The 27,613-nt window shown below is 46.7% G+C and overlaps 2 protein-coding genes across 2 annotated transcripts; one reads left to right on the plus strand and one right to left on the minus strand.

The window, feature by feature from the left end:
- Positions 1–5,854: 5,854 nt before the first annotated feature.
- On the plus strand, positions 5,855–9,037 carry LOC123112298 (protein MICROTUBULE BINDING PROTEIN 2C). Its single transcript, XM_044533249.1, has 5 exons — positions 5,855–6,098; positions 6,208–6,256; positions 6,615–6,896; positions 8,131–8,352; positions 8,518–9,037. The coding sequence occupies exons 1-5, from the start codon at positions 6,022–6,024 to the stop codon at positions 8,665–8,667; spliced, it is 780 nt and encodes a 259-aa protein (XP_044389184.1). The 5' UTR covers positions 5,855–6,021; the 3' UTR covers positions 8,668–9,037.
- A 966-nt stretch (positions 9,038–10,003) lies between these two features.
- On the minus strand, positions 10,004–14,681 carry LOC123112299 (cleavage and polyadenylation specificity factor subunit 6). Its single transcript, XM_044533250.1, has 2 exons — positions 12,646–14,681; positions 10,004–10,347 (listed from the first exon to the last, which is right to left on the minus strand). The coding sequence occupies exon 1, from the start codon at positions 14,582–14,584 to the stop codon at positions 12,776–12,778; it is 1,809 nt and encodes a 602-aa protein (XP_044389185.1). The 5' UTR covers positions 14,585–14,681; the 3' UTR covers positions 10,004–10,347; positions 12,646–12,775.
- Positions 14,682–27,613: the final 12,932 nt, after the last annotated feature.

Consider the following 27,613-nt stretch of genomic DNA (forward strand, 5'->3'; position numbering starts at 1 on the left):
CCAGTCCTATATCCCACCTGAGGTGTATGCTCTAATTTGCAATGTTTATATTTCTCATATCATGCTTATGGTGTCTTGCATTGCTTAGTTTAGACATCATATGCACAATATTCAATTCCATCTGATTAGTTTAGAGATCACACATGCGAGTGCCAGCTGCTTAGTATATAAATCAATTATGTCAATTATATCATGACATGTTGTATACTTAGACAACATGTATCTGAATTATTTCATCCCAGCCTATTTTAGAAAGACAACATATAGTTTTGTCATGTCATCATGTTTAGATACTCATCATATGTTGAATTATGCCATTATATCCTGTTAAGTTATCCATCATATATCTAAAACTGTGTCATGTTATCCTGTTTAGTTAGCCATCATATATGTGAAATTGTGTCATGCTGTCCTGTTTGGTTAGGCAACATATATGTGAATTACCACATCTGTCTATCATACAATGTCTGTACGTTCGATTTCTTTTCTTGTTTATCAGGCATTTGAATTGGAGGGGGTGATGGCAGTATCTAAGGGAGCAAAAACCCGTTCTTCACAAAAGACAGTGCTACCCGTCGATGCAGATAGAACCATGGTTGTACAGGCACACGAACTAGCCCCACCACACATAATCGAGACTCTTCCAGATTGCACACTTACACCGTTGCACAGAGAACCAGCTACAACCCATCTAACCCCAACCCCAGCGGAGAGTAACCCACTTCTAGTTGACACAACACCATGTCCACCACATAGTACCCCCACACGAGTAGTTTGTAAAGCAACTGCAGTGCCCAAAGCACAAAGACCACCACAGCGAACCCAAACTCCACATTTAAAGCAGAAGAGCAACTGTTCTCAGGTCAGATTTCGTAGCTATGGTCCATACTCCTTTGCTGTTGCATCACTGTATTTACTCATACCAACTACTTCCGAATTTGAAGGATCCAATTGGAACTCCAATGGCGCAACAGGTATGTTTTAAACCTATTTCTTTAACTGGATTGTTGTTCTAACTTCTTGATCTATGTTGATTTCAGTTTCAGTTGTATAAACAGTTATGTTCGCATGTGATGCACGTTACAAGTGTTGCCAGTGATGTGTACTTTCTCACTCTTATATTCTGTCTATGTTGTTGTGTCTTAAAAATATATGATTAGAACTATGTCTCTATCTTAATTTGGCAACATAAACTAGAATGATATGGACAATACAATGACCATAGTACATAGATATATGTTTGTTTCATGTTGTCATCCTGTCCACCTTACTACTGAAGTGGTTTACCAAAATGAGTTTCGTATACTACATGCTAAACCTATGATGTGTCTGCTTGTTTCTCTTGTACAATGCGAACAGAATATTGGAGAAAATCACCCCACTATGCAATGGTAGAGAAAGTATTGCAGATAAGGTTCAAGATAGTGAGACAACCCTGTTGGTCTCCAAGAAAGGTGATAAAAACGATCTTGTAGACAATGAGACAACCCCACAGTCCTGCGTTGATGTAGTGTTTGAGTTACTGGCCAGTACCGCTGGCACAAGCTCTTTGAACTCGCTGCCTGAATCACTTCGGCTTCTTCAGTCTCATCTACAAGCTGAAAGGCATCAGTCAGCTGTGCTGCTGCAAGAAGCCAAAGGACTGAGGAAGTCCATGCAGAATTCAGATGCATACTTTCTGGTGCAACAACAAGCGCTGGAGGATTTAAGCGCCAAACAAGAGAAAGTTAATAAGCTTGCTAAGCATCTTGCTAGCATTATGGGTTCCCAGGATATTGTTTCTTGGGATCTTCTGCAGTGATTTCAGTTCTGGACTTGTTTTGCTGCGGCGTTTATTTGCACTGGTCGCCAACTTTGATAACCAGTGTATGTGATATGTTGTTTTGTTCCCTATATTTGCATTGGTGGCGAACTTTGATGCCGAGTGGATGTAATATGTGTAATAGCCGTGATAACCTAGCATAAGTTGCTTGCTTATTTATTTCCTTGTTGTCTTGTTTATTTGTTTGCTTGTAGTCAGTGCAGTTCTTTTTCCGCGGTTTGCTAGTGGCCGCAATAAGCTATTTTTTAAAAACTAGGCCACAATAACCATGGGCTACATATTTACTGTAGTGACCCTGGGCCTCCTACGGGCCATAGAAACAATGGGCCTTCTATGGGCCGTAGAAACAATGGGCCTTCTACGGGTCGTAGAAACAATGGGTCTTCTACGGGGCATAGCGTCAATGGGCCTTCTATGGGCCATATGATCGATTGCCAAACATGGGTCAATAACGGACCGCATTATGGGTCGTAAACGGGCTAGAGTTTGAATCATCTGTTCATGGGCTGACCATAACGGGTCGTCCTTAATCGGCCATATTTGATGACGCTATGAAAACGGCCCAACGGATTAACGGGCCACAAACGGGCCGACTATAACCACATGTTGAATTTGGCCCACAAGCAGAAAAGGCCTGTAGCAGGCCGTAAGTAACCGAATGCTGGAAATGAGCCTAAGAATAAATGGGCCCTGAGAAGGCCAAAAGATAACACGGGCTGGAAACGGCCCAATGGAATAATGGGCCATTAATGGGTATAAAGCGATACATTGTTCATTACGGGCCAGTTTCACCAGGGGTCGTTAATGGGCCAAGAGTTACAAAGGACCTCATATGGGCTGAAAGACGTCATGGGCCATACATGGGCCGGCAGTTACAACGGGCTGGAATCATATTGGACGGCCCAGATGATGCTACTGGGCCTAATTCGGATAGGCCGTAATGGGTCGTAAGTTAGCGGGCTGTAAATGTGCTATATGCGAACAGGCTGTTATTAAGCTTTCCATGGGCCGGCCCGCTACCTTTTGACCAAGTCAAATGGGCTGGCCTTTTCACAGGAATGGGCCTCTGTTGGGCCGTGCCACGTGTCGATGTATCATAGGTGCCTTTTGTCCAATGAGTGGATGACATCTGTCCCAACGGTGAGCCGACACGTGGTTCCTATGGCCATTGAGAATTTTACACGTGGAAAATCCCCATTGGTCCGGGATGTTAATGGGTTATCGGATCCAAACCGAAACCCGATAGCTTAACGACGACCCGTTATGGTGGATGCCACGTGTCGGTTACCCTTGACGAAAGTAATTCTATGACGCGCGATTTATCGTCATGGAAGTGGACACTTCCGTGATGATAATTTTGGTAATGTCATGGAACACTTCTACGACAGCACAGGTATGACTATCTTGATTCTGTCATAAAATCGTCATGGATGTACATGCATGACATAAAACGTGACCTGCTGTGACAAACAATCACGGAAGTGTATTGTTTTGTAGTGATGACACTAGTGAATATGGGATCTCTGTCGAAGACGGTTGCTTCTGGCAATTCGTGGAGTTATAGATATTATTGACGAAGGCTTGAGCCACCTAGAATGTTGTGAAAGGATGCGACAACGGAATGAAGTGGGCATACCAAGAAAATTTGTCGACCGCCACCAATATGTTGTTGTATCTGGCCGATTGCGGGATTCCTTCGACAAAATCCATGGTGATGACCTCCCAGGCTTGCTTAGGTACAGGCAGTGGCTCCAGGAGCCCCGGGTAGCGAACCCACTCCAGCATGGCTTGCTTGCAGGTCTGGGACTCCTCAATGAATAGTCGGACATGATGCTTCACGCCAGGCCAAATGAAAAGTCGTCGCACACGCTGGTAGGTGATGTTGAATCCTAAATGCCCTCCAATGGCGCTCGCATGCAGTGCTGACAGAACCTACCTCTGGAGAGGCACGTTGTTGCCAAGCCAAACTCGCTCGTGTTGCTTGATGATGCATGAGTCAAGAGTGAAGACGTCTGTGTTTGTTATCCCAGTGGCTAGCCGCGCCAGCAGCCTTTGCACCATGGGATCATCGATGTATCACTGCTGAACAAAGTCTAACCATGTTGGAACTGGCACTGTGATGGTGGCGAGGTCCCCTTGTCGAGGTCCTGGGCGTCTAGACAGCGCATCTGCCACGCAGTTGTCAACACCGCGCTTGTAGACTATCCGATAACACAGGCCGGCCATCTTGGACATGATATTATGTTGCCAAGGAGTTGCTAATCTTTGATCCTCGAGGTGGACCAAGCTACGCTGGTTAGTGTGAATGAGGAACTCGTCATTCTGTAAATATTGCCGCCATTGTTCGACCGCCAATAGGATCGCTAGCCCTTCCTTCTCATATGTGGACAAGGCTCTGTTGCGAGGACCCAACGCCTTGCTAGGAACACCACCGGGTGCTTGCCCTATTAGGGAACTGCTCCAATTCCTTTGTCGGAAGCGTCAGTTTCCAGCTCGAACTGAATCTTGAAATTCGCCAACGCCAAGACCGGTGGTGTGATCAATGCTCCCTTGGAAGGCCGCCTCCTCTAATGTTGTCCAATGAAACACTATATCCTTTTTGAGCAGATTCATCAAGGGGCGACTCGTGATGCCAAAGTTCCTCGCAAACTTGCGGCAATACCCCGCCAGACTGAGGAATCCGCCCACTTCCTTGACCGTGGACAGAGTAGGCTACTTTGGACATTGTCGATGTTCTTGTTGTCACTGCGCACGTCCTCTCCGCTGATCTCATGCCCCAAGTACGTCAGAGTAGGACCGGCGAAGGTGCACTTGCTCCTTTTGATCTTGAGCTGGTTGTCATGAAGCTGCTGGAAAACTTGGCGCAGCGGACGGAGGTGTTGTTGCTTGGTGGCGTTGTAGACAAGGATGTCGTCGATAAAGACCAACACCCCATGGCGATTGAGTGGTGCCAGAATTCATGCACCCCTAGAAGGTAGCAGGCCCGCTGGTAAGACCATACACCAACACCTTGAACTCGAAGTGCCCGTGGTGAGTCTTGAAGGCCGTCTTGTGTTCGTCCTCGGGCTTCATACGTGGGGAAAGGCTGCTGATACCAAACGTTACGCTCTCGCTTGAGGATTCGATACAAGAGTGGACATATTACAGAGGAATTGAAAAAGTCGAGCTAGGGCTCTAGAGATACAGAGAAATGGGGATCAGGAGATGAGAGTTGCCGTCGCCTATGTCATGTCTCTGCCGGCCTTCCTCACAGTGCGTCGCTTGCTTAAGTAGTTAGGTTGGCCAGTCGTAGCCCGCATAGCGCTAGTTGGGCTTGTGGGCTCGCCTTGTCTTTTCTTGGCCTTGGTCCCCTCGGTGGCTTGATATTGGGGTAGTAGGTTGGGCCGTAACAGGAACTAATATCGGTTGGTAAAGTTTATATCTGGATGACCGCCCCCCCCCCCCCCCCCAACAAAAAAAGAATCAAAGGCGCACTATTAGGAGGGGCCATCGTTTGTCTAAAAAAAGGAGGGGTCATCGTGAATGAATGTTGTGTGGGAATACATCAAACATTACACCAACCCTTCTACACGTACCATCATATTTTTCCATAGCGTGCTTCGCCGAGGTGTCCTTAGAGTTTCAACACAAACTTTCTGGACACACTGTGCGCACCCTATGCACAGGAGGCTGACTTGACGGAGGGGAGACGGTGGAGCCATTGAGGATGGGTAGGATTACGGCCGTGGAGACGTGACGGCGGGGAGAAGAATGGGCGCTACTCGACCGAGAAGACCGGGTAACGAAAAAGGATGGAGGAGAGAGCGAGCGTGTCGCGGCGAAAGCGACCCATAGGCGCATCTAAACAACCTTTTTTACAGGGCACAAAACAATTCCTGCGGTGGCCGACAGGCCCGACACGTCGTAGGTTCCCTACTACGTTTTGCCCAGGCGGAATGTTGCTCGACGGCGACACGACTGCGAAGCATTTACTCACCCTCAACGAAAACGTTTTCGAAACCAAATAAATCCCGGAACAAAATCCCCCAGGTAGGCCGGTATCGGGTATAGCCACCCCGCCCCACCCCGCGGGTCCACGACGCAGGCAGGCAGGCAGAAGTGGTAGCACCGCACTAGCGCACTCCGTCCACCCCGGCAGTCCACTCCCAGCGCCGCCCGTCCCGCGACCGCCGCCGCCGCCGCCTTCGGGGAAGACCGGGATGGCCGAGAAGCCGGCGGGCCCGGCCTCCAGGTCCAGGATCCGGGGCGGGCTCGCCCCCTCCGCGCCCTCCTCCAGGTCCCATTGCCCTCGATCTGCATTTCCGCCCGGGGCCCCCGTTTGAATTTCTTGTCCGGGGTTCGCTCGAGCCGTCCTCTTGACTCTCTCTCTCTCTTTCCCTGCGCAGGAGGGTGGTCTCGATGGCCTACACGGCGGCTCCGCATCAGGCCAAGAAGGTGAGCGAGGGGCCTCCTTGACCTTGACCCCGCTCCAAATCTCCTTTTCGAGTATCTTTTGCCTTTCCGAATCGCTTCTTTGTCTTGCTCGGCGAATGCTGGGTTCTTGGGTGCTCAAAGCTTGAGCCTGTCTTTGGTGGCGAGGAGCGTCGGCATTGTGCTCCTGCAAGACCCGGTGTCGGTGGAGTAGTGGACATCAGCAGTGTCTTAGCGAATTGAATGGGTGGAAACTGTCCTAAAACAGTGCTCATTGCACCTGCCAAAACTAGATACGTGCTTGTTCGTAGCAGTGGTTGTCGCTGTTTGTACTGGTGGTTTTGATCTATCATCTATGCCACAACATCTGCTCCATGTGCAGGTTCCTGAGCCAAAGGTTGTGAAGCCAACAAGAACCACGCCGGCCAAGAGGCGGCAGCAGCTGGATCAGGCGCAGAAGCAGAGGGAAGAGGTCGCTGCGTTGCAGGAGCAGCTTGGTGGCCTGCAGGGGAAACTGCTTGAGAAAGATGAAGCTCTGAGGTCCGCAGAGAACTTGATTGGCCGGATCAGTGTTGCAAACGAAGAGGTGGATGAATTGAGAAGCCAGCTTAATGATAAGGAATCGCTGGTCGAGTCTACTGGCTCCGAGCTGCATGGCGCAAAGGTATACTGGACTTGCTTGGTACCTTTGGCATATCGCTGAAGTTTATATTTCAAAAGTGTTATTACTGCATAACCAGCTCCTTCGTTCAAGAAAACACCATTCTAAAAAAATTTACACCAGTGAAGATGATGATGAAGGGGAGCCTTGGCGCAGTGGTAAAGCTGCTGCCTTGTGACCATGAGGTCACAGGTTCAAGTCCTGGAAACAGCCTCTTGCAGAAATGTAGGGAAAGGCTGCGTACAATAGACCCAAAGTGGTCGGACCCTTCCCCAGACCCTGCGCAAGCGGGAGCTACATGCACTGGGGCTGCCCTTTTAATATAGCCTACCCCAACTTGTTTGGGACTAAAGGCTTTGTTGTTGTTGTTGTTGTTGTTGTAGTGAAGATGATGCTATGGGACACTATCATTCAGACAACAAAGTCACTGTCCTAGTTTTATTCTCTGCGCTGTATGGTTTTGATAATGCAAAGCAATGTACCCCAAGTTCTTATTCAAAATCGATCAGAAAATGACGCAGTTAGATATACAAGTGTGCACCATGTTTTGTGAGCCTATAATTGTTCCACTTTAGTTGGCCTGTCATGTACCATTTATCATTGATTTGATTGAACTGGACTGAAGAAAGAAGCCTATGACATGCTGATTTGAGGTTCTAACTACGCTGCTGCTCGGCATTCAATGCTGAGTAGTGATTTTCATGGATCTGACAAGTACAAATATAACTATGCATTAAACATTATTTGACCTTTTTTTTAGAAAATCTATTTGGCATTTTCATGCCTTGATTAGTGATACATGTTTTCCTCAATGTGTTTCAGTGCATGTTAAAGATGCTTATGTCTTTTCTGTTTCTTTTAATGTTGAATAGTAAATCTATTTGGCATTTTCATGCCTTACTTGATTAGTGATACATGTTTTCCTCAATATGTTTCAGTGCCATTTTAAAGATGCTTATGTCTTTTGTCCGTTTCTTTTCATGTTGAATAGTAGATTCTAAAGAGTAAAAAGGCCAACACAGTCCTTTATATTTCAACTGACATATGCTGTAGTGCTCTTTGTCTTTGGGAATCTTAAATTTGCTACTTCTAATTTGTATTCATGCTTGTTTATGTTACAGGAGACTTCTATGTTTTTCATCACTGTATCATAAAAGTATAGGCTCAATTTAATCACTTCGTTAGTAATAGCACTGCTAATTGCAAAATGCTTGCTGATTTGTTGTTATTGTTGCAGATTATGTTGGCAGAGAAGCAAGCAGCATTGGAGAAGCTAGAATGGGAGGCAAAGATGTCAAGTACAAAAGTTGAAGAACTTGAAGTGGATGTAGCCTCTATGGATGTTGAAATCTCTGCTTTGATGAAGGTATTCAGGAAAATAGCAGAGAACAACCGAGTCTCTCATCCCACAGAGAGACCTGACGATTCATTGTTGGAATGTGAACCGGTTCAGCTTGATGTAAGCTCATGTCCTGTTACATTCCAGTAAACTCTTCAACGCTATTGTATATCTTGCTTGATGAAAAATTGAATTAATTATGTCTTTATCTGAATGAGCTATCTATATGTGCTTTGCTCCAAACTGATTTTTAATTTGTTGTTTCTCCTATTTGCTACGACGCAGGATACGGTAGGTGATATTGACACGGAGAAGATGGAGCAGGAAATGTCAGCCTATGTCACGGCTCTAGCAGCCGCGAAAGACAATCCTACGGAGGAATTCCTGAAGGCAGTAACTGAGGCAAGGCTGAGACTCCAAGCGTTTGTACTCTAACTTGTCTGGATAACATTGACCCATGCTCTGTGCCCACTGCCCAGAGCAGGTCTCGTGAGGCTCGGCAGAAACAGTTTCGCCACTGGGTGATATGATGTGCACGCGAGTTGACAGTTGTCGCCACTGGGTCTTATATCGCACAGGATCCGTGTTTGCATCCTCTCATCTTGGATCTGGGCCGATGATGCCTCTGATCTCGTTGTAATGTTATCAACTATTTGTAGTATGTGACTGGGTGGCATCTTAGTAGAGATTTCAACTTGTACAATTTTAGTAAACATCTGATGGTTCAACCTGTCTGGACGACCTAGAGATTATTGTTCTAAGTGGTCTGAACATTTGCAATCCGGAGTATGTTCTCAAACTTTCAGGCTGTTGTTTGGTTTCATGCACATGCATGGAGTTTGTGAATTTTATTGGACATCCGATGGTTCAACCTGTCTAAACGACCAAGAGATTTAGCCATGGACAGGGGTGTGTGGAAGTTAGCTATACCCGTGCTAGAACCATGACTTGGTTTTGATATCTTATGGGTTTCAACTCTAGTCTACCCCAACTTGTTTGGGACCGAAGGCTTTGTTGTTGTTTTCGTCCTTGTTGTTTTGTTGTTTTCTTGTATGTTCTCAAACTTTGAGGGGATTGTTTGACATGTGCACAGAGTTTGTTTTCAGAAGCAGATACATTTGAGTTTGTGAGAGAGAAACATGAAGGTAATAGCTCACAGAACATAAGTATATCCTGGCAACCCCGCGTAGGCGTAGCTCAACTATAGTAATGGGCAGTCTGGCAGAAGAGTTTTTGAAGGATTTTCAGAGTATTTTCCTGGTCCAACCCAAGATCCCCAGGTATACCCACAAAACCTTCAGATTCTAGTAATAAGACACTAACCTAGACCTAGCGTATTGGGGAACGGGATTGGGAGGAGTCCAACGATCCCAAATCTCTTCGGGGTGGAAAAACAACAGTACAAGGCCTAAATGTATTTCCACTCTTATTTTGGTAGAGGTCATACCAACAGTGACACACATAGGTCACACAGAGCATACACACTTGTAGTTCAACACTGTCATTCTAGAGGTAAGTAATTGTGCTGCGTATTCACAAAATGTATTTTACAACATCTACCAAAAGGAACACAAACCTAGCAACATTTAAAAATTGCATGTGTACACTCCTAGTGTGTTACAGCCTGCTGCAAATCTATAGCCACAAGCACAACAACCAACATCTAGGTCAGGTAAGCATTCATAGATGGCATACAGGTGTACAACACAGCCACAAACCTAGAAAAAGCAAACACTTCAGTGCAGCTACCTCCAGGCAAGGACGAGCCACATGAATGTTGGATGTTGGATCACTTGTACACCAGCAGCAGAGATAATTCAGAAAAGAAAGGCAAAAGTCATAATACAAGGTTACAGACCAGTCGATCATCCTAATACATAGTAAATGGTACATTCTCGCACTCTGGGTGTTCTTTCCTCGCATAATAATAAAGTAAACAAAAGAGTATTTAGGAGAATCACAACACGTTTGACAGGTTTTTCCGGCAATATTATGCCACTCGGCGACTATATTTAAGGTAGGGGCAGGTAGGGGTAGGCAGGCAGGCGGCAGCGACATCTTGTATCCGAGGAAGCTGGAATCATGACTTCGCACTTATTCGAACTGCTTGTGTGGCTGCAAGAGAGAGAGTATAAGTCAGTACATGGTAGCAGTCTAGCAGCAAAGAATACAAATAGGTAAAATATAATAATAGCACCAGAACATACAGTACAGCACAACCTTAAATACTAAGACATTCTGGGGATTTAAATTAAACTGCCAAAACGTCTTACATTTAAGAACAGAGGTAGTACTATCTTTTATACCACAATTACCAGCATTTCAATATGAAAACTAATACATGAAGGCTGTGAACTTAATGGTGTTACAAGTAAATTTGCTAAACTGAGTTATTAATGGGAAATAGAGCAAAGTAGAAATAAGCTACAGACTTGCAGCAGGTGCTATATGCCGACAAAAAGTTGGCAGCCAACAAAAAATTGAACAGACTATCTACGGGTTTGTTGTAGAAAGAAAAACTAAGGACATATTTCGAAACAAAGAATGTAAAATTATATCTAGACACATTTCATCTTAACACTATGTACCTAAACATGAAATGATTAATCAAATACAGCCAACCATAATACAGGATAATAGTATTTGCTGTAAAATGTTTCTCCTTCACGGACAACTAGGCAATGAAACAAGCAGGCAAATAAAAAGTAGCAGGGGCAACTCCACCAGTAGCATGATAATGCAGTGAAAGTTAGAGACTCGGTTAAAAAATCACAAAACTACAAACAATTGGACCACAATATAATGGTCTAAATGGATTAGAAACCATATAGCAGCTCACTACAGCCAAAAGGAAAGATATTGGCATCAAATACTAACAATTATTTAAGTCGAGAAAGAATGCATAACAGTTCACACAGCCTAAAACAATTCCCGAATAAGAAGATCAATATACGTATAGATCACTGAATAAAAGGGACTAGCAGCCACCAATGTCATCAAAATAAAATCATGTTTGATTTAATATTCTCCGTCAATGAACACATGACAGGATGCATGCAGAAAAGAAAAGATGCAGTGCTTACGTTTTTCAGACAAGTATACATGTTTCTCACTAGATACTTAACATCCTATTGGTGATAGTACTTTATGAGTCTACAAGTAGTGCATCTAGATATTTTTCCCACATTTCACAAAGAAACGACTATGCCCTGCCACAAAATTTACTTGAATGCAAAGCAGTATGCTGATATCCTAAACCTGTATGGCTACAGCATTTCCTTGGACAGAAGGTGGTCTTCTTTAGCTAAGAGAGCAGGATGTCCAGAAATGCAGCTAACCAGGAACCGTAATAAAAGGAAAGCGTATTTCATAGTGCAATGTAATGAGTTTGTTGTTTTCTAGTATACACGAATGCATTTGCAAATGATAATTATATTCAACTGAGAAGGAATCTTAGTTTGGTTCAGCGCAGTCATAGCCTAGTCACTGAACTCCAAGTTGTTACTAGTGAGTGCTAAGTCTAGTTACAAGAATATAACATGTTACATGAATATTCAACACGGGGCAATAGTTCTTATAAATGTGAAACATTCTCTATATTCAGTAAAACTTAAGCTTCTATCAAGTACAGATAGGTCCTGGCATAAGATATAACTTCACTAACTCTGTTGTCTGACCTATGCTGGCTATTATGTTCCTACACCTTAGATCACTGGAGCACTAGACTTCAAGCTATGGAAATAAGTTATTACATGTGATGCAGTGGAACTTGTTAACCCAAGACACCTCCAGTCTTTCCACTTAATTAATGTAAATGTGAAATTTTGGTCTAGGTCACGCACTTTGACAAGTGTGTTCAATTATCTCAATATGCAAGAACATTGTTTCCAGCACGGGACCTTTCGACTAATTGTCAGAGCGTCCAGTGCGGAACAGAAGGAGTGGCATAAGCAATTACAAGCCCCAAAACAATACAGTTAGGTCTTTTTACAACTTATATTAACTTCCAAGGCCTACTCTGCAGTACTTATCAAAATGCTGGAGCATAAACACCACTGGTCATATTTGAAGAATACAGGGTGAGAGCCTTTACAATTCCTTTTTGAGGATACATCATATAAATAACAATTGGATTACAAGGAGGTTTTCTACAACAGCTTATTTACAAGTTACAAATCTAAGTTACATTCTCAAATTCCCAGCTTGAGCAATGCCTTTAAGCTACAAAAGAATTAACGAAAAATCTATACACAACAGCAACCAGAGCGCTATACAGATGGTATCCAGTGGGTTACACAAGTATGCAGCTATACAGTGATATCCGACGTCAGGAAGCTACGTACAGGTATACAACCAAATGAAAGAATGGTTACATTGAAAACAAAGAACAAGAACAGATAAAGCAGAACTTACATCTCAGTTAATGCTACAACAGATCCCTGGAGACACAAGCAGTTATAAGCAGTGAAGGGTTGAAAGTTGGCATGTGCAAAAATATGCCACCTCGGATTGCCGCTGCCCCTACACTAGGCATCCAGGAACATCACTCGTGCGACATTCGTCGCCGCTTTGAGTGATCAACCTCCCTTGACCTGCTTCGTCTCCCAGATGATCTTCCTCTATCCCAGTCTTCAGTACGATCAGAATCACGCTCCCTGTGTCTGTGATAATCACCATGGCGATCTCTGTCATCCCGGTGTCTGTCCCTATCTCCTCTATCCCTCTCCCTTTCCCTATCTCCTCTGTCCCTCTCCCTTTCCCTATCTCCTCCTCTGTCCCTCTCTCTTTCCCTCTCACGACCCATATCCCTTTCATCACGGTGCCTTCTCTCCGGCAATTCTGGCGGTGGGGGCAAATCCTTTTCCCTCTCCCGCCTCCTTTCTGGTGCACCTGACCATTCCCGCTCTGGTGGCCTCTCTTTACCATGGCTTCCACCTTCTCCATAGTGCTGATCAGATGCTGCATCATCCCCATAGCTTGATTGTTCCTCGCCTCCCCAACCACCACCCATGCTTGGGTCTGGCCACATTCCAACACCCCCGGCACCCATACCACCTCCTCTCCCAAAGAATGCTGGGTTCACATGAGGAGCAACCACAGGTGGGAATGGCTGCATCAAGCCTGGGAACGGTGCACCCCCAGGTCCACCAGGGAACCCTCCAAACCCTCCACCCATCCTTCCCATGGCTGCACCATAGCCAGTGGGATCAAATCCCTGCCCCATCATCCCTCCGGGATGCATCATTGGTGGCGGCGGAGCCACCATCCCTCCGTTCCCCATGATCCCTCGGCCACCCACCGGACCCATCCGATTCCTCATATTCCCACCAGGACCTCTACCCCCCATCCCACCACCACCTGGACCTCTGCCCCAATTCCCACCACCTGCCCCGCCTCCTCCTCCACCACCGCCGCCACCACCAGCTCCTCCGCCTCCCCGGCCACCATAGTTTCCTCCAACCTGAGGCCCAGGCGGGCCTCCAGGTGGACCACCACCACCTCTGCCACCACTCTTCTGCATACCTGAATTCTGCTGACCCATTGGTTGGTGGTTCTTCATCTGAGCTTCACCCATGCGGCGTACGGTGTTAGGCGAAGCAAAGGCCACGACACAGGGACGGCCATTGAACGGGTGGCCGTTCATGCCCTCTTTGCAGGCAGCAGCAGCGCCAGGGTCAAAGAAATCGACCTGGCAATATCCCTTGGATTTCCCGCTCGCCTTCTCATCAAAGAACCTGACTTCCTTGACATGGCCGTACTTGACGAGCTCCGCCTCCAGATCCGCGTCCGTCGTCCACCAGTGGAGGTCCCCAACGAAGAGCGTGGTAGCGCCAGGGCCGTCGCCACCCCCGCCGTTGCCAACAACTATCGGTCCTCCCCCGAAGTTGCCCCCTCCCTGCCGGTGGAACCCGTCTCCTCCGGACTGGATCTGATGGTGGGGAGGCGGCGGCGGTGCCGCGGCGACGGGAGGCTGAGGCGGCGGCGGGAGATGGGACGGGTTGGGGCGGTCTTGGATGGGGGCAGGGACGGACGCGACCCCCGTGATGTGGACCTTCTCCGGGTGCCCCATCGGAGGCGGCGGCGGGGGAAGCGGGAGCGAAGGGGTGGGCAGAACCTGCTGCTGCTGCTGCGGCGGGGGCGCCTGCTGCGGGGGGAGCTGGTGCTGCTTGGGGGGAAGCGCAGGCGGCGGGGGCTGGACGGGGGGCTGGGAGGCGTGGAGGAAGCCGTCCCCGACGTTGACATCGTTGTAGAGGTCGTCGTAGTCGTCGTCGTCGCCGTAGTACTGGTCGACGTCCTGGACGGCGGAGATGGCCTCCTTCCGGTGGAAGGAGCCGTCCCCGTCGGGATCCATGGCGGCGGGGCGGCGGCGGCGGGGGAGGCGGGGCAAACCCTAGGGGCTGGATCTGGAGGGGGCGCGCCGAGGTGGGGGGGAAACGAAATAAGCTGGAGACTGGTCTGGCTGGTGCTCGGATTTGGATTTGGAGGGTGTGCGCGTGCGCCTCGTCCCGGGTCAGGACCGGACGATGGCAGGTGGGGCCCGCGCGGTGAGCGCGGGATGGTTCCGGTGAGGTCAGGCGGTGGGACGTGGCGGGCTGGCAGTGGACGGGTGGGCTTGACAAATCTTTGGGCCCTCGGTCGACACCTCTATCTCTCTCTCTCTCCTCGGGCACTCTGTGAAAGACCGCTGTCCGTGGAATTTTACAGCAAACCCCAAACGGCACCTTAAGCGCGAGAGCGACTAATTAACGAGCGCTTTTTTGAGTCTCGCAACGATCAGCGTCACTTGATATGCTCTCACCCGTCTGCCACGTGTCATGCTCTGGACACTTCCTCCGAATTATATATTTTTTTTATTTTTCCACATGCGTTTTCGGCTTTTAAATGGTTTTTTTTCGGGTTTTTTGACGTTCCGGTTTTTCACTGGTCTTCCTGAACTTTTGGATAAAAAAAGCAAAGAAACTCGTTTTTTTTTCTTTCGTGAGAGTCACGGTTTTGCTTTCGAGAGAGACACGGTTGTGCTTTTGCGAGAGTCATGGTCGTGCCTCTCGGAAACGACAAAAAACACGTTTTCTGTTTTTTTTTCCTTTCGCGAGAGGCACGGTTTTGCTTCCGCGAGAGGCACGACCGTGCCTCTCGAAAATAAAAAAAACGTGTTTTCTGTTTTTTTTTCTTCAACGAGAGGTACGGTTTTGCTTCCGTGAGAGGTATGGTCGTGCCTCCTGGGAGAGGCACGGGCGTGCCTCTTTCGATAAGCGAAAAAACCCGTGCTCCCGGTTCGGTTCGCAACCTGGGGAGTTGGCAGTGATCTTTGCAACGAGTACTCCTTAACTAGTGATTTCGCTTAACCGCCCGTTTATGGGTTATTCGCAAACAGCGCACAACCCCCCCCCCCCACCCCCGCAAGAATCAAACCTGCGACCTACTCCTTCCAGGTTCAAGGAAGTAACCACCACCCCACCCAACCTCTTGTGCATATGTACATCTTTCTCAACCTTTTTCATCCATCTACTTTCCTTTTCCCCTTTTTTTCTTCTTCCTAGTTCAATGAACTTTTCAATTTTTTCATGAATTTATTTTGCAAAACCAATGAAATTTTTTCAAATCAATTATTTTTTCTCAAATTTGATGAACTTTTTTTTAATTCGATGAACTTTTTCAAATTCGATGAACTTTTTTCCAAAATTAGTGAACCTTTTCAAATTCGATGAACCTTTTTCCAAAATTAGTGAACTTTTTTCAAAATTGGTGAACTTTTTTCAAATTCGATGAACTTTTTTTTTCAAAATTGGTGAACTTTTTTCAAATTTGTGAACTTTTTGAAATTGATGAACTTTTTCAATTTTTTATGAGCCTTCTGAATTCGTGAATGTTTTTTTGAATACATGAACCTTTTTTTCTAATTCATGATGTTTTTTAAAATCTGTGGACATTCAAAATTTGTTCACATTCCTTTTTCTAATGAAATCCTGTTTCTCTAAATAGCGCGGCTTAATTATAGTTCTTAGACATTTCGCGTTGCAATTTTGTTGTCAGGGATTAATAGGTCTAGTGGTTAGCGAATCATATACTGAAGTTACTGGTGCAGGTTTGAATCCTCATGAGAGCATTGTTTCGGTGGTTGTTTCTGACATAAATACATTTTTTGCACTGCCCTTGCGTCTTCATGGGCCGGCCCACAGGCGAGCTGCAGCGGGCGCCAGTTGCGCCAACCGGCGCATAAGGCGCCCTATAGGAGCTCCCGAATTTTACAGGACTTTCATAGGATATGACTAATAAAAGGGCCGTGTGTTGCGATGGGTAGAAAATAGAAAAAAAACGCAAACACCCATACCTGCAAAAAACACTATATACAAAGTCACTATAGAAAGCTATTTTTTCCATTATTCGCTTAAGAAAGCTATTTTCCAAAATATGAATGTAGAGTGGAACATATATTGGTGAAAAAGTAATCCAAAAGGTACATCATAGTATTCAATATCCAGAAGTATAATGCAACGAAAGCCAATCCATTATCCAAAAGTATGATACAAAAGAAAGATAAGAACTACGTGGCTGCTAACTCGCATCTTGTCGGGCAGCATATATGACCATGGATGTAAATGAAAACACTAAAGGGCGACAAAACTACTATTTTGCAGAATAATATACTACCACAATTATGGAAGCCCGGTTAACGTTGTTCACTGAAATTATTCGCAGGAAAAAAAGATGTTAATTGAAGCTGAAGCAATTATTGAATAGAGCAAATAAAATGCAACTATCTGAATTCTAATGACACATATGTTTGTCATGGTGGTTCTGCTTATAAGGATCACCTGATGTCGCCATGGCTACTGAAAACCATGTCACCAGTAGCCATTAAGATAGCACCGCGATATTGTAAACAATCCCTGTAAACAACATAAACTTGAATTGTGTTTAAGGACGACAATTTCACCTAGGAGTATAGGTACCCATGGATACCTGACCCGCATGGGCAGGCACATTTTTGTGCCCATAAGCAATGGTTGAACCCTACCCGACTAGTTGTGGATAGGACATATGTACGATTTTTGTGCCCATGAATATGCCCATCACTACCCGATTATCTTACTAGCGAGCCACATGTGTTATAAACACTACATACTACCGAGTCTTTGTGTGTAACCTCGTACCCCACCCTCCTCCTCTAAGTAACCAATTCCTCAACCATAGAAACCTCTCAGTGGATGGCACCTCCACCATCCATGGAACTATAAATTACGTCACCAACCTTTGATGTTGTGTTGGTACCCATCGGGCACGGACATGTGCATGGATATTTAACCGATGGGTACGGTATGGGTACGATTTTACGCTCATGAGAAACATGGTTATTGTTGGGGATATTCCCCACGGGACGACCCGACCAGGAGGAGTGACCCGGCCGGGAGCACACTTGATCAACACAGATGACAGGCCCAGAAGACTAGGGTGTGGCTCGGTGGAGGCTGGCTCATGGAGGTGCTTAACGGGCCGGCTTGTGAAGGCCCAGATGTGAAGATTCTCCTTACTTGGGAGATAAGACAAGTAGGGAGCAGAATAGAACACGGGTTGTACTATGACCCGAAAACTGTTGTAAACCTAGGGATTGACTATTATATAAAGGGAGACCCTAGGACGAAAAGACTTAGGTTGCGATCTCTTGAAAGCTAGGTTAGCGAATCTGCATCCTTGTAATCGAGATATCCAGCAATATCAATCAAGCAGGAAGTAGGTCTTTACCTCCACCGTCAGGGGCCGAACCTAGGTAAACTCGTGTCTCGTTCCTGATCAACCCGTTCAAGCGCCCACCTAGTTGCGATGGCCTCCAGACTTAGTTCTTTCACGAGGACATCTACCGTGACAAGACCATGACAGTTATGGTTATGGTATTATTGTACCTGAAACATACCTTGCTTTTGTGTGCTAGACGAGCATCACTCTAATCATCGTTATGCAGTTTGCTGAAGAAAGATGTCCCATTGGAAAAAGTGCATCGTTCTCACCACACACATAATCAGGTGCACGTCGATGCATGTGAGAAGGCGGCGACGGTGTCGGTTTCCTTGCTAGATGAGGCGATCATGCGTCACACAGGGGACATGGCATGGGTGGCAAAGGATGCTTGAGGTGGCTGCATGGGCTATGAGGCCGGTGGTGGCGACAATGCAGAAACGGGAGCGCTGGTGGCGATTGCCATTACAACAGGCATGGAGCGGCGAAAACGCTCGGGGCATGTATTGGGCACAGAAAATTCATGAAACTGATTCAACGCTCGCGCGAGGGAGAGGCGCATGTTGGTTTTTTCTGAAGAAGAAAAATAAATGGAGGTGAGAGACGTACGCAAAAAACAGAGGGAGAATGAGAACATATGAAGTGTGGTGGAGCAGATGGTAGACGGGCAACTTGGCGTCCTGGCTGTTGTTGGCGGCCGCTGCCATGAACCATCGTCTCCTACCTCACCGGTGTCAGGCCCCAAGTCAACCTGATGCCTGAACTAAAGTTGCCTGCAAATCTTCAAATTTTAGTTCAGAAGCTACATGGAGTGTTCAAAGATTACTTCAGAAGGTATCTGCAAGTATTCAAAATTTAGAATATTCAGAACAACGCAAAACAGAAAAATGGGAAGAAGGAACAACCAGGATGCAAGCTTAAGGGCATCTCCAACGCCGACCCTCAAATAGCCCGCATCCGGCCGGACTAAGCTGTCCGGACCGCAGAAGCCATCCAACGCGGTCCTGTATCGATCCGCAGAGCCGTCCAGACCATGATTTTCCCACAAACCAGAACCAAATGTGGGGGGCTTTTGTGGGAGTTCGAACACTACAAACGTCGGACTCTGACCCCCTGGCCCAACCAAAAGGAAGATGGAGCCGCACTTTTGTTGCGACCTGCATTGTTTCCTTGCCAAAATCCCCCACTCTCTTCTTCCATCCCCTCGTTGCTCTCCACCCAATTCTCCCCCTTTTCTCCCATCATCTCCTTCCTTCTGCTGTTGATGCATGGAACCATCAAAGATGGAGGTGTCGGAGGATCCAAGCATCACGCTCACCGAAAGATTAACGTGCAATTAATCCCTGGGTGCTTTTGGTAATTCATAACAACATATAGCTCATTGAACTAATATCCTTTCAAGTTAATTATTTCAGAAAGTTCAATGATTGGCATGGCACGGACTAGAGATATGGACCCCTCAAAATACTAAGGACAAATATTGGCAAAAGCTCAATACTCTTCATTTCTATTTTAGTGATCCAAGATCACATTGAGTCCATAGGAAAGCCAATACTATTAAAAGGGGATGAGGTGTTGCTTAATGGTCTACTAGCTCAAAATGCTTAGTGATATGCTCCAAAGCCCTCAACCATTTTCTCAAATCCAAATATGTCCTAAACCTAAAGTCAAACTCGGCCCCACCGATTTAATTCATCCGGCGCCACCAAGTTCATTTGACATAGCCATAGCCAGAAACCCTAATCAGTTTGGTCTCACCGATAGGGATCTCGGTCTCACCGAGATGGGACTTCAAACTCTCTGTTTCCCTTTGTAATGTTTCAGTATCACCAAAATGAGCGATCGGTCCCACCGGGTTCGCAGTGCAAACTCTCTGTTTCTCCTTCGTAACGTTTCGGTATCACAGAAAGGAGCGATCAGTCCCACCGAGTTTGCCTGACCAACTCTTTATTTGCTTATTACTGAAATCGGTCTCACCGAGTTGAAGTAATCGGTCAAACCGAGATCAAGTTTTGATGTAGGATGAAATCCTAGGGAGGGATCTTTTCACACTTGGAGGGGGAAAAGGGCAAAACACTCAAGAACACAAAGAGGAAATCACTCAAACAATTCCCCAATCACACATCCACTAGAATAGCAACATAAGATCCACAAGTCACAAACACAATCAAAGGAAAGATACAATGGCAAAGTCCTTCCCACTCCTAGGAGATGAGGTCTTGAAGATAGTCTTCTCCTAGAGGAGAGCTTGAAATCCACTAGGATTCTTCCCAAAGGGGCCTTGATTCCACAAAGGGAAGGTAGAAGGAGCAAAGCTCACAAATATCTCATCTAATACTTTGCTAACCCTAAACATAACCCTAGGTACGGCTTAAATAGGCTTGGGGTCGAAGGAGATGGAGAGGGGCTCGAACAGGAGATCTCAGCCGGCCATCCTGGGAGGCCCATGCGCACGGGGGTAAGTTGGGCCCATGCGCACGAGGGTCCTGTGGGCACGGTACAGGCCCGTGCGCACGGGGTGCTCCAGCGTCAACTCCATGGGTAGTCCGTGGGCACGGGGTCTCGAGGGCCCGTGCGCACGGGGTCACCTGGGACTTCCAGTTTTGATGTCCTTGCACTCCGTCTTGGTCCGCGTGGCCTTGGGGTGGTTCCTCTTCTCCTTGGGGGTGCTCCTGAGCCTCTTGGTGGTGTTCCTCTTCATACCTAATGAGGCATAGCGTATCTTGGTGAGGTAGCAACAATGTTCCATTTAAATCCATATGCAAGCTAAGTAGGAATGAGTTCACCTCGGTTTCCAAAGCACGTGCTCTAGCTCTTGTCAAAGGTCCACGTGGGGCTTGATGTGTCAGTGTAGAGTCCATGGGGATGATGGAAGGATGCTCCGCATCATCTCCCCCCTTGGGAGAGATCCGTCCACGGATCGTGATCTTCATCACCATGGGAAAGTGCGTTATATCAACTAGAGGGGGGTGAATAGGCGATTTTTATGAAATTCTTCACTGAGGAATTTGCCAGTGAGGAAATTCCTTAGCGAAGAACTACTAGCAGCGGAATAAGTACTCAGAAGTGAACATAGCAGAATACATGCATGATCATCATGATGAAATGAAGACAAACACAGAGTACATAAAGCGTAAACACAGGATAGCACAAGATGAAGACAAACAGACTGAAGAAATTGAACTGAGGAAATTGAGAAAGTCTTCAGTCAAAGTCTTCAAACACAGATATGAACAAACACACAACTCAGTAATGAGGAAATGAAAGTGTTGAGGAAATAGAACCAGTTGGCTTGGTGAAGACAATGATTTGGTAGACCAGTTCCAACTGTTGTCTCAGTTGTACATCTGGTTGGAGCGGCTGAGTATTTAAACTCAAGGACACACAGTCCCGGACACCCAGTCCTGAGCACGCAGCTCGGGACACCAAGTCCTCACCGTATTCTCCTTGAACTAAGGACACGCAGTCCTCGTCCAATCACTCATGATAAGTCTTCAGGTGACTTCTGAACCTTGACAAACTCGGTCACTCGGCGATCCACAATTCCTCTTGGATGCTCTAGACCATGACGCCTAACCGTCTGGAAGAAGCACAGTCTTCAAAGGTAACAAGCGTCGGATCCACGCAGGATCAATCTCTTCAGTGATGCTCAATCACTTTGGGTTTGTAGGTGTTTGGGTTTGGGTTTCAGATTTTCCTCACTTGATGATTTTCTCTCAAAGTCCTCGGAGGATGGGTTGCTCTCAAATGACAAGTGTCAAGTTCTTGCGGAGCAGCCAACCAGCTAGTGGTTGTAGGGGGCGGCTATTTATAGCTTAGGGAGCAGCCCGACATGATAAGACATAAATGCCCTTCAATGATATGACCGTTGGATGGATAAGATATTTTGGGACAGCTGGCGCGTAGCACGGCAACGGTCGGAAATTTGAGGTTCAAATTCCTCAGGGCTATCATGTTCCTCACTGTGTAGGCAATTCGCACTGGCGAATTCCTAACTCCTCAGTCAGAACAAAGTCCTCAGTGACCAGAAGAACTGCTTCTCTGTCACTGAAGAAATTGACTGAACTGTATGAGATTTCCAATGGCTTCACTCGAAGGGATTGGTAGGTGTAGGATTTGAGTTGAGCATCACATGGAAATGTCTCCTTAGTATTTCCTCGACCCCCTTTAACAGTACGGTGTTTCCTATGACTCAAGAAAGATAAAATGAAACTACGAAAACAAAAGTCTTCACGGTTCATGTTCCTCGAATGAATACCAAGTCTTCAAGGTCACACCAATTTCTTCACTTTCAAAGTCTTCAGAAAGTCTTCAGATTATCAAAGTCTTCAGTTGAAGAACTTCATTTTTAGGGGTCGACTTTCTCTGTAAATATCAAACTCCTCATAGACTTATAGACCTGTGTACACTCATAAACACATTAGATCCTTAACCTATAAGTCTTCAATACACCAAAATCACTAAGGGGCACTAGATGCACTTACAATCTCCCCCTTTTTGGTGATTGATGACAATATAGGTTAAGTTTTCAACGGGGATAATATGTGAAGTGTAAATACTGATATTGAGGAATTTGATTACAAGATATAGAAGAACTCCCCCTGAAGATGTGCATAGTGAGGAATTTGCTTTTGAAGCAATGCACACTTGAAGAGTTGAATCATGGAGATCTCCCCCTATATCTTGTAATCATACACGCATTTGATATATAATATGAAAAATTTGAAATGCATGATGAAATATGATGCCTGATGTAATTCAGCATGCGTGCAATAACATTAACGAGGAAAAAGCATGCAGAATAGCGCATCAAAAGCATCAGAGCACAGTGCATCAAAAGTATCAAAGCACAGTGCATCAAAAGTATCAGAGCACCATCGGGTTTAAGATTACAACTCGATCCAATAAAGTTTCAGAAGAATAAGAGTTGTAACTTAGCAAAAAAACGATGTATAAGGGGTTAAAATAGACCCGCTTGAAGACTAACACAAATTTCTCCCCCTTTGTCATCGAATGACCAAAAGGATCGAAACTGAGGACTAACGCTCCTGAAGACAATCAAGTTGATGAAGGAGCGCCAGCGTTGTTGGGGTCGGTTGTTGAAGTAGGGCCTGCCGCAGTATCGTCCAAGTCTTTATTTTTATCAGTCTCACGCGATGAAGAATAGGAGCTGGCCACCAAAGAAGGAACCTTGACCTTCTTGTCACTACTAGGAAAAGGGCTATAGATAGGATTGATTCTAATGGCGCACCGTGGAAGCAGTGCGCCACTACTATATACTAATGGCGCACCTGTCTGTGATACGCCATTAGTGTGGAAGACACTAATGGCGCACCGTAAACTGGGTGCGCCACTAGTATGAATTATTATTTTTTTCCATTTTCCCATACATACTAATGGCGCATCTGGTCCATAATGCGCCATTACTAGCTATAACTACTAATGGCGCACCAAGCAGACACTGCGCCATTACTGTAAATTTTGTTTTATTCTTTCTTTTGCAAAACTACTAATGGCGCATCTTCTCATAGTGCGCCATTACTAGTTTAAACTAGTAATGGCGCTCTCAGAGGAGATGCGCCATTAGTATATATACTTATTATTTTTACTTTTTTGCAAAACTACTAATGGCGCACCATCAACTGGTGCGCCATTAGTAACCAGGGTTACTAATGGCGCATTTGCTTGTGGTGCGCCATTAGTAACCTGGGACCCCAACAAGATATTTTGGACAGCCCACACCTACCCACTCACTTTCCCCACTTCATTCCATCCACCTCCTTCTCCAATCTTTCGGCCATCTCCTCCTCCTCACCTCATTTCCACCATAGATTCAACAAAATTAAGTGGTGAAATTACCTTTTTTTGATAGGTAAGTAAGGGAAAGCTATCTTCATGATATAGATCTACTTTTTTTTCTCCCTAGCTCGCTCCAACAACGTGCACATGCACTTTTTGTGGCCTAGCTAGATCTATGTATGTTTGTGGTGTTGCATGTGTTTGTGGTGTTGCATATATGTTTGTGTTTGAAGGTACCGGTATTTGAAATGTGATAGTTGCCAATATTTTGCCGGAATGTTTTGATTCATTTCCGTTTCGGCGAGAATTTTGGCACTATGCATTCTTTTTGGTCCTATTTTTAGGGAAGGTCATGCCAAATTTTTTCTTGGTTCTAACATATCGTTTTGCTCTACCCCGCAGGCGACCATGGTCCGCACGATGACTGAAGGCATCGTGAATAGGTTTTTGAGCTCCGCGAAGGCCGAGATGCTTCAAAAGAACGAGACGGAGATAAGATGTCTGTGTCGAAGATGCAAGCTGAAGAGCCTTATTGCGGACCCGGATTCCGGGCAGGTGCGGGACCACCTGCTCTTGCGTGGTTTCATGGATGGCTATCGGTGGCAAGATGATGAAGATGACTATCAAGTCGTCCATGGCCGGGGCCGGGCAAGAAATGAGGAAGGGCAACAAGACAAGTACCATCGCGGCGAGGGCGGGCGAGAAGACGAAGAATCTCCAGGACATGATCACGACGATGATGCTGTACACAGTCATCATGTAGAAGATGTCGTACATGATGATGAGGAAGATCAAGACGAAGGGCATGATCATGAAGATGAAGATGCCGGAGCAGACGACGATGGAGGCTGAGTGCAGGACCCTCATATTCAAGAGCTGCTTCTCAAGCGGACGGATAACGCAAGAGCTGCCGCCCGAGAGAAAGCCAAGCTGGATCAACTGGAGATAGACGCGGTTACTCCATTGTATGAAGGATGCAGGCCCGAGGATACCCGCCTGAAAGTAACGCTCATGGCTCTGGAGATGAAGGTAAAACACAAAATGACCGACGCATGCTTCGACGAGAACATGTCATTCTGGCACGAACGTCTTCCCAAGGGGAACAAGTGCCCGACCAGTTTCGAGGAGGCGAAGAAAATCGTGTGTCCTCTGGATTTACCGCACGTGAAATACCATGTGTGCATGAACAATTGTATCATTTATCGGGACGAGCACGCGGAGTCTACCATATGTTCGGTGTGCAGCGTCACTCGATACAAGAAGAGGAAGAAAGCTCCTCGAAAATCGGTGTGGTACTTTCCGATCACTCCTCGTCTGCAGCGGTATTTCGCGGACCCTAAGGTAGCAAAGCTCCTGCGTTGGCACGCGGATAGGGAGGAGAAGAAGCGGGAAGATGACGAAAATGATCCGGAGATAAATAGAAAAGACAAGATGCTGAGTCACCCTAAGGATGCGAGCCAGTGGCAAGCGTTGAACTGCGAATACCCAGAATTTGGCCTATGCAACTTTTTCGACGTCATCTCTCAGAAGTCGATTGGCGTGAGGCAACTCAGAAGGCTACAGGAAGAGATCGTGGTGATACTATGCGAGCTTGAGATGTACTTCCCGCCCGCATTCTTCGATGTTATGGTGCATCTGCTGGTCCATATAGTGGAGGATATCATCCAACTCGGGCCGACGTTCCTGCACAGCATGATGCCGTTCGAAAGGATGAATGGTGTCATCAAAGGATACGTTCGCAATATGTCACGTCCAGAGGGAAGCATAGCCAGGGGCTTTCTGAACGAAGAGTGCATCTCCTACTGCACGAATTATCTAGGCATCGACAACCCCGTTGGTCTGCCCGTTAACAGGCACCTCGGCAGGCTCGCTGGATGGGGTCACCATGAGGGTCGCCGCGAAATGCATGTCGACTTCGAGGGTCGACTCGCCGACTTTGAAAGAGCAAACCTAGTCGCGCTACAACACATAGACGTGGTCGATCCTTGGGTGGTAGAGCACAAAACCTTTATTAAGAAGACGTACAATGACCGAGGCCAACAGAGGACGGACAGAGATATACTCAAAGAGCACAACTCATGTTTCACGCGTTGGTTCAAGCAGAAGCTTCTGTCGTACCCTTTACATGAGGATTCTTCCGCGGAAGAACAACTCATATTCGCCTTGTCACAGGGCGCCGAGCACAACCTGATGACCTATGAGGCGTACGATATCAACGGCTACACATTCTACACCGAGGACAAGGACATGAAGAGCGATGGTTATCAGAACTCCGGGGTAACGATGGAATCCTACACCGGTAACGACAAGGACAGATACTACGGAAGGATCGAGGAGATCTGGGAGCTGAGCTACGCTGGAGAGAAGGTCCCGATGTTCCGTGTCAGATGGGCCAAAAACGTCATAAAAGAAGACCGGTATTTCACCACCATGGTTATACCCGAAGCCAAATCCAAGACCGCGGGCGCAAACGTCACCGCGAAAAATGAGCCATGGGTACTGGCTTCCCAAGTGGACCAATGCTTCTTCATTACCGGCCCGCCAAAGCCCAGTCATGTTGTCGTGAGGAGAGGCAAAAGGAAGATCATCGAAATGGATGGAGTAGCCAATGAGCAAGACTTCGACAAGTACGGCGACCCGAAGATCGAACATGACGACAACGATGAAGTAGCAGCACACACCACAAGAAGAAGCAGGACCACCCTACCTAAAGGACGTCCGTTCCACAGAAGAACTCCGTTTGCGAAAAAGAAGGGCAAGAAGATTGTGAACAGATAGCTAGCTAAGACCGATTGTATTTAAATCGTAGTCTTCATTTCTCGATTGTATTTCATGGGCACTTTTTGATATCATGAATATTTTTAAATTTCATGGGCACTTTTTGAATTCATGAGGACACTTGATCTCGATTCCCCCTCCATCTCGATCTCGATCCCCCTCCATCTCAATCGCACCCGCACCCTCCCCCGCTAGCTCCACCCATCGCAACCCTCCCCCGCTCCACCGCCGGAGCACCCGGCCCCCCGCACCCGCACTTTTTGAACATATTTTTAATTTTTTTTTACTATCTTTATAAAAAATATTACTGTTATAATTTAAACAAGTTTGAACATATTTAAACACAAATAAATATAAAAAACAGCATTTAAAATGCATAAAAAATATTACTGTTATGATTTAAACAAGTTTGAACATATTTAAACACAAATAAATATAAAAAACACCATTTAAAATGCATAAAAAAATATCGGGGATCCTGGGAATCGAACCCAGGACCTCCTGGTGTGTGTGCTGCGGGCTGACCAGTCGAGCTAGTGGGTGGGTCCTGTTGTAGATAGGGTTAGGCTGTAGATATGGCTCGTGGGCTAGATTAAAACAAAATTCTAAGGGTGCACCGAGGGGTGGTGCGCCATTAGAATAGTTGTACTTATGGCGCACCTGGGTGTGGTGCGCCATTAGAAAGCTTCCCCATCCATACACTTCGTCCCTCCCTCGTCTCATCGACACTTCCTTCCTCTCCCTCCACCGCGCCGCTCCCTCCCTCCCTCCACCGCGCCACTGCCGCTGCCCCGACCCACGGCGCCGCAGCCGCCCACGCGCCCCCGCCGCCCCCGCGCCCCCGCGCCCCCACCCCCGCCGCCGCTGTTGCATCGGGATCCTGGCCGGCCGACTGCCCGGATCGGGATCCACCCCCTTCTCTCGGTGGGGCTCGGCACACCAGACCCAAGCCTGCTGCTGTGGTGGACATCAACGCCGGCGAGCCTTTCCTGCAGCTTCTCCCACTGGGTGAAGGACCTACACAACCAAGGTACGCCCTCCTCCGTCCTCCCCCATCTACGTCTCCATC

This window comes from Triticum aestivum, chromosome 5B (genome assembly GCF_018294505.1).
Source record: "Triticum aestivum cultivar Chinese Spring chromosome 5B, IWGSC CS RefSeq v2.1, whole genome shotgun sequence".
Lineage (NCBI taxonomy): Eukaryota > Viridiplantae > Streptophyta > Magnoliopsida > Poales > Poaceae > Triticum > Triticum aestivum.

Coding starts and splice junctions, on each gene's coding strand:
- LOC123112298 (XM_044533249.1), top strand. CDS start 6,022: ATGGCCGAGAAGCCGGCGGGCCCGGCCTCCAGGTCCAGGATCCGGGGC. Junction 6,257..6,614: donor CTCCGCATCAGGCCAAGAAG/GTGAGCGAGGGG, acceptor CTCCATGTGCAG/GTTCCTGAGCCAAAGGTTGT. Junction 8,353..8,517: donor GTGAACCGGTTCAGCTTGAT/GTAAGCTCATGT, acceptor GCTACGACGCAG/GATACGGTAGGTGATATTGA.
- LOC123112299 (XM_044533250.1), bottom strand. CDS start 14,584: ATGGATCCCGACGGGGACGGCTCCTTCCACCGGAAGGAGGCCATCTCC.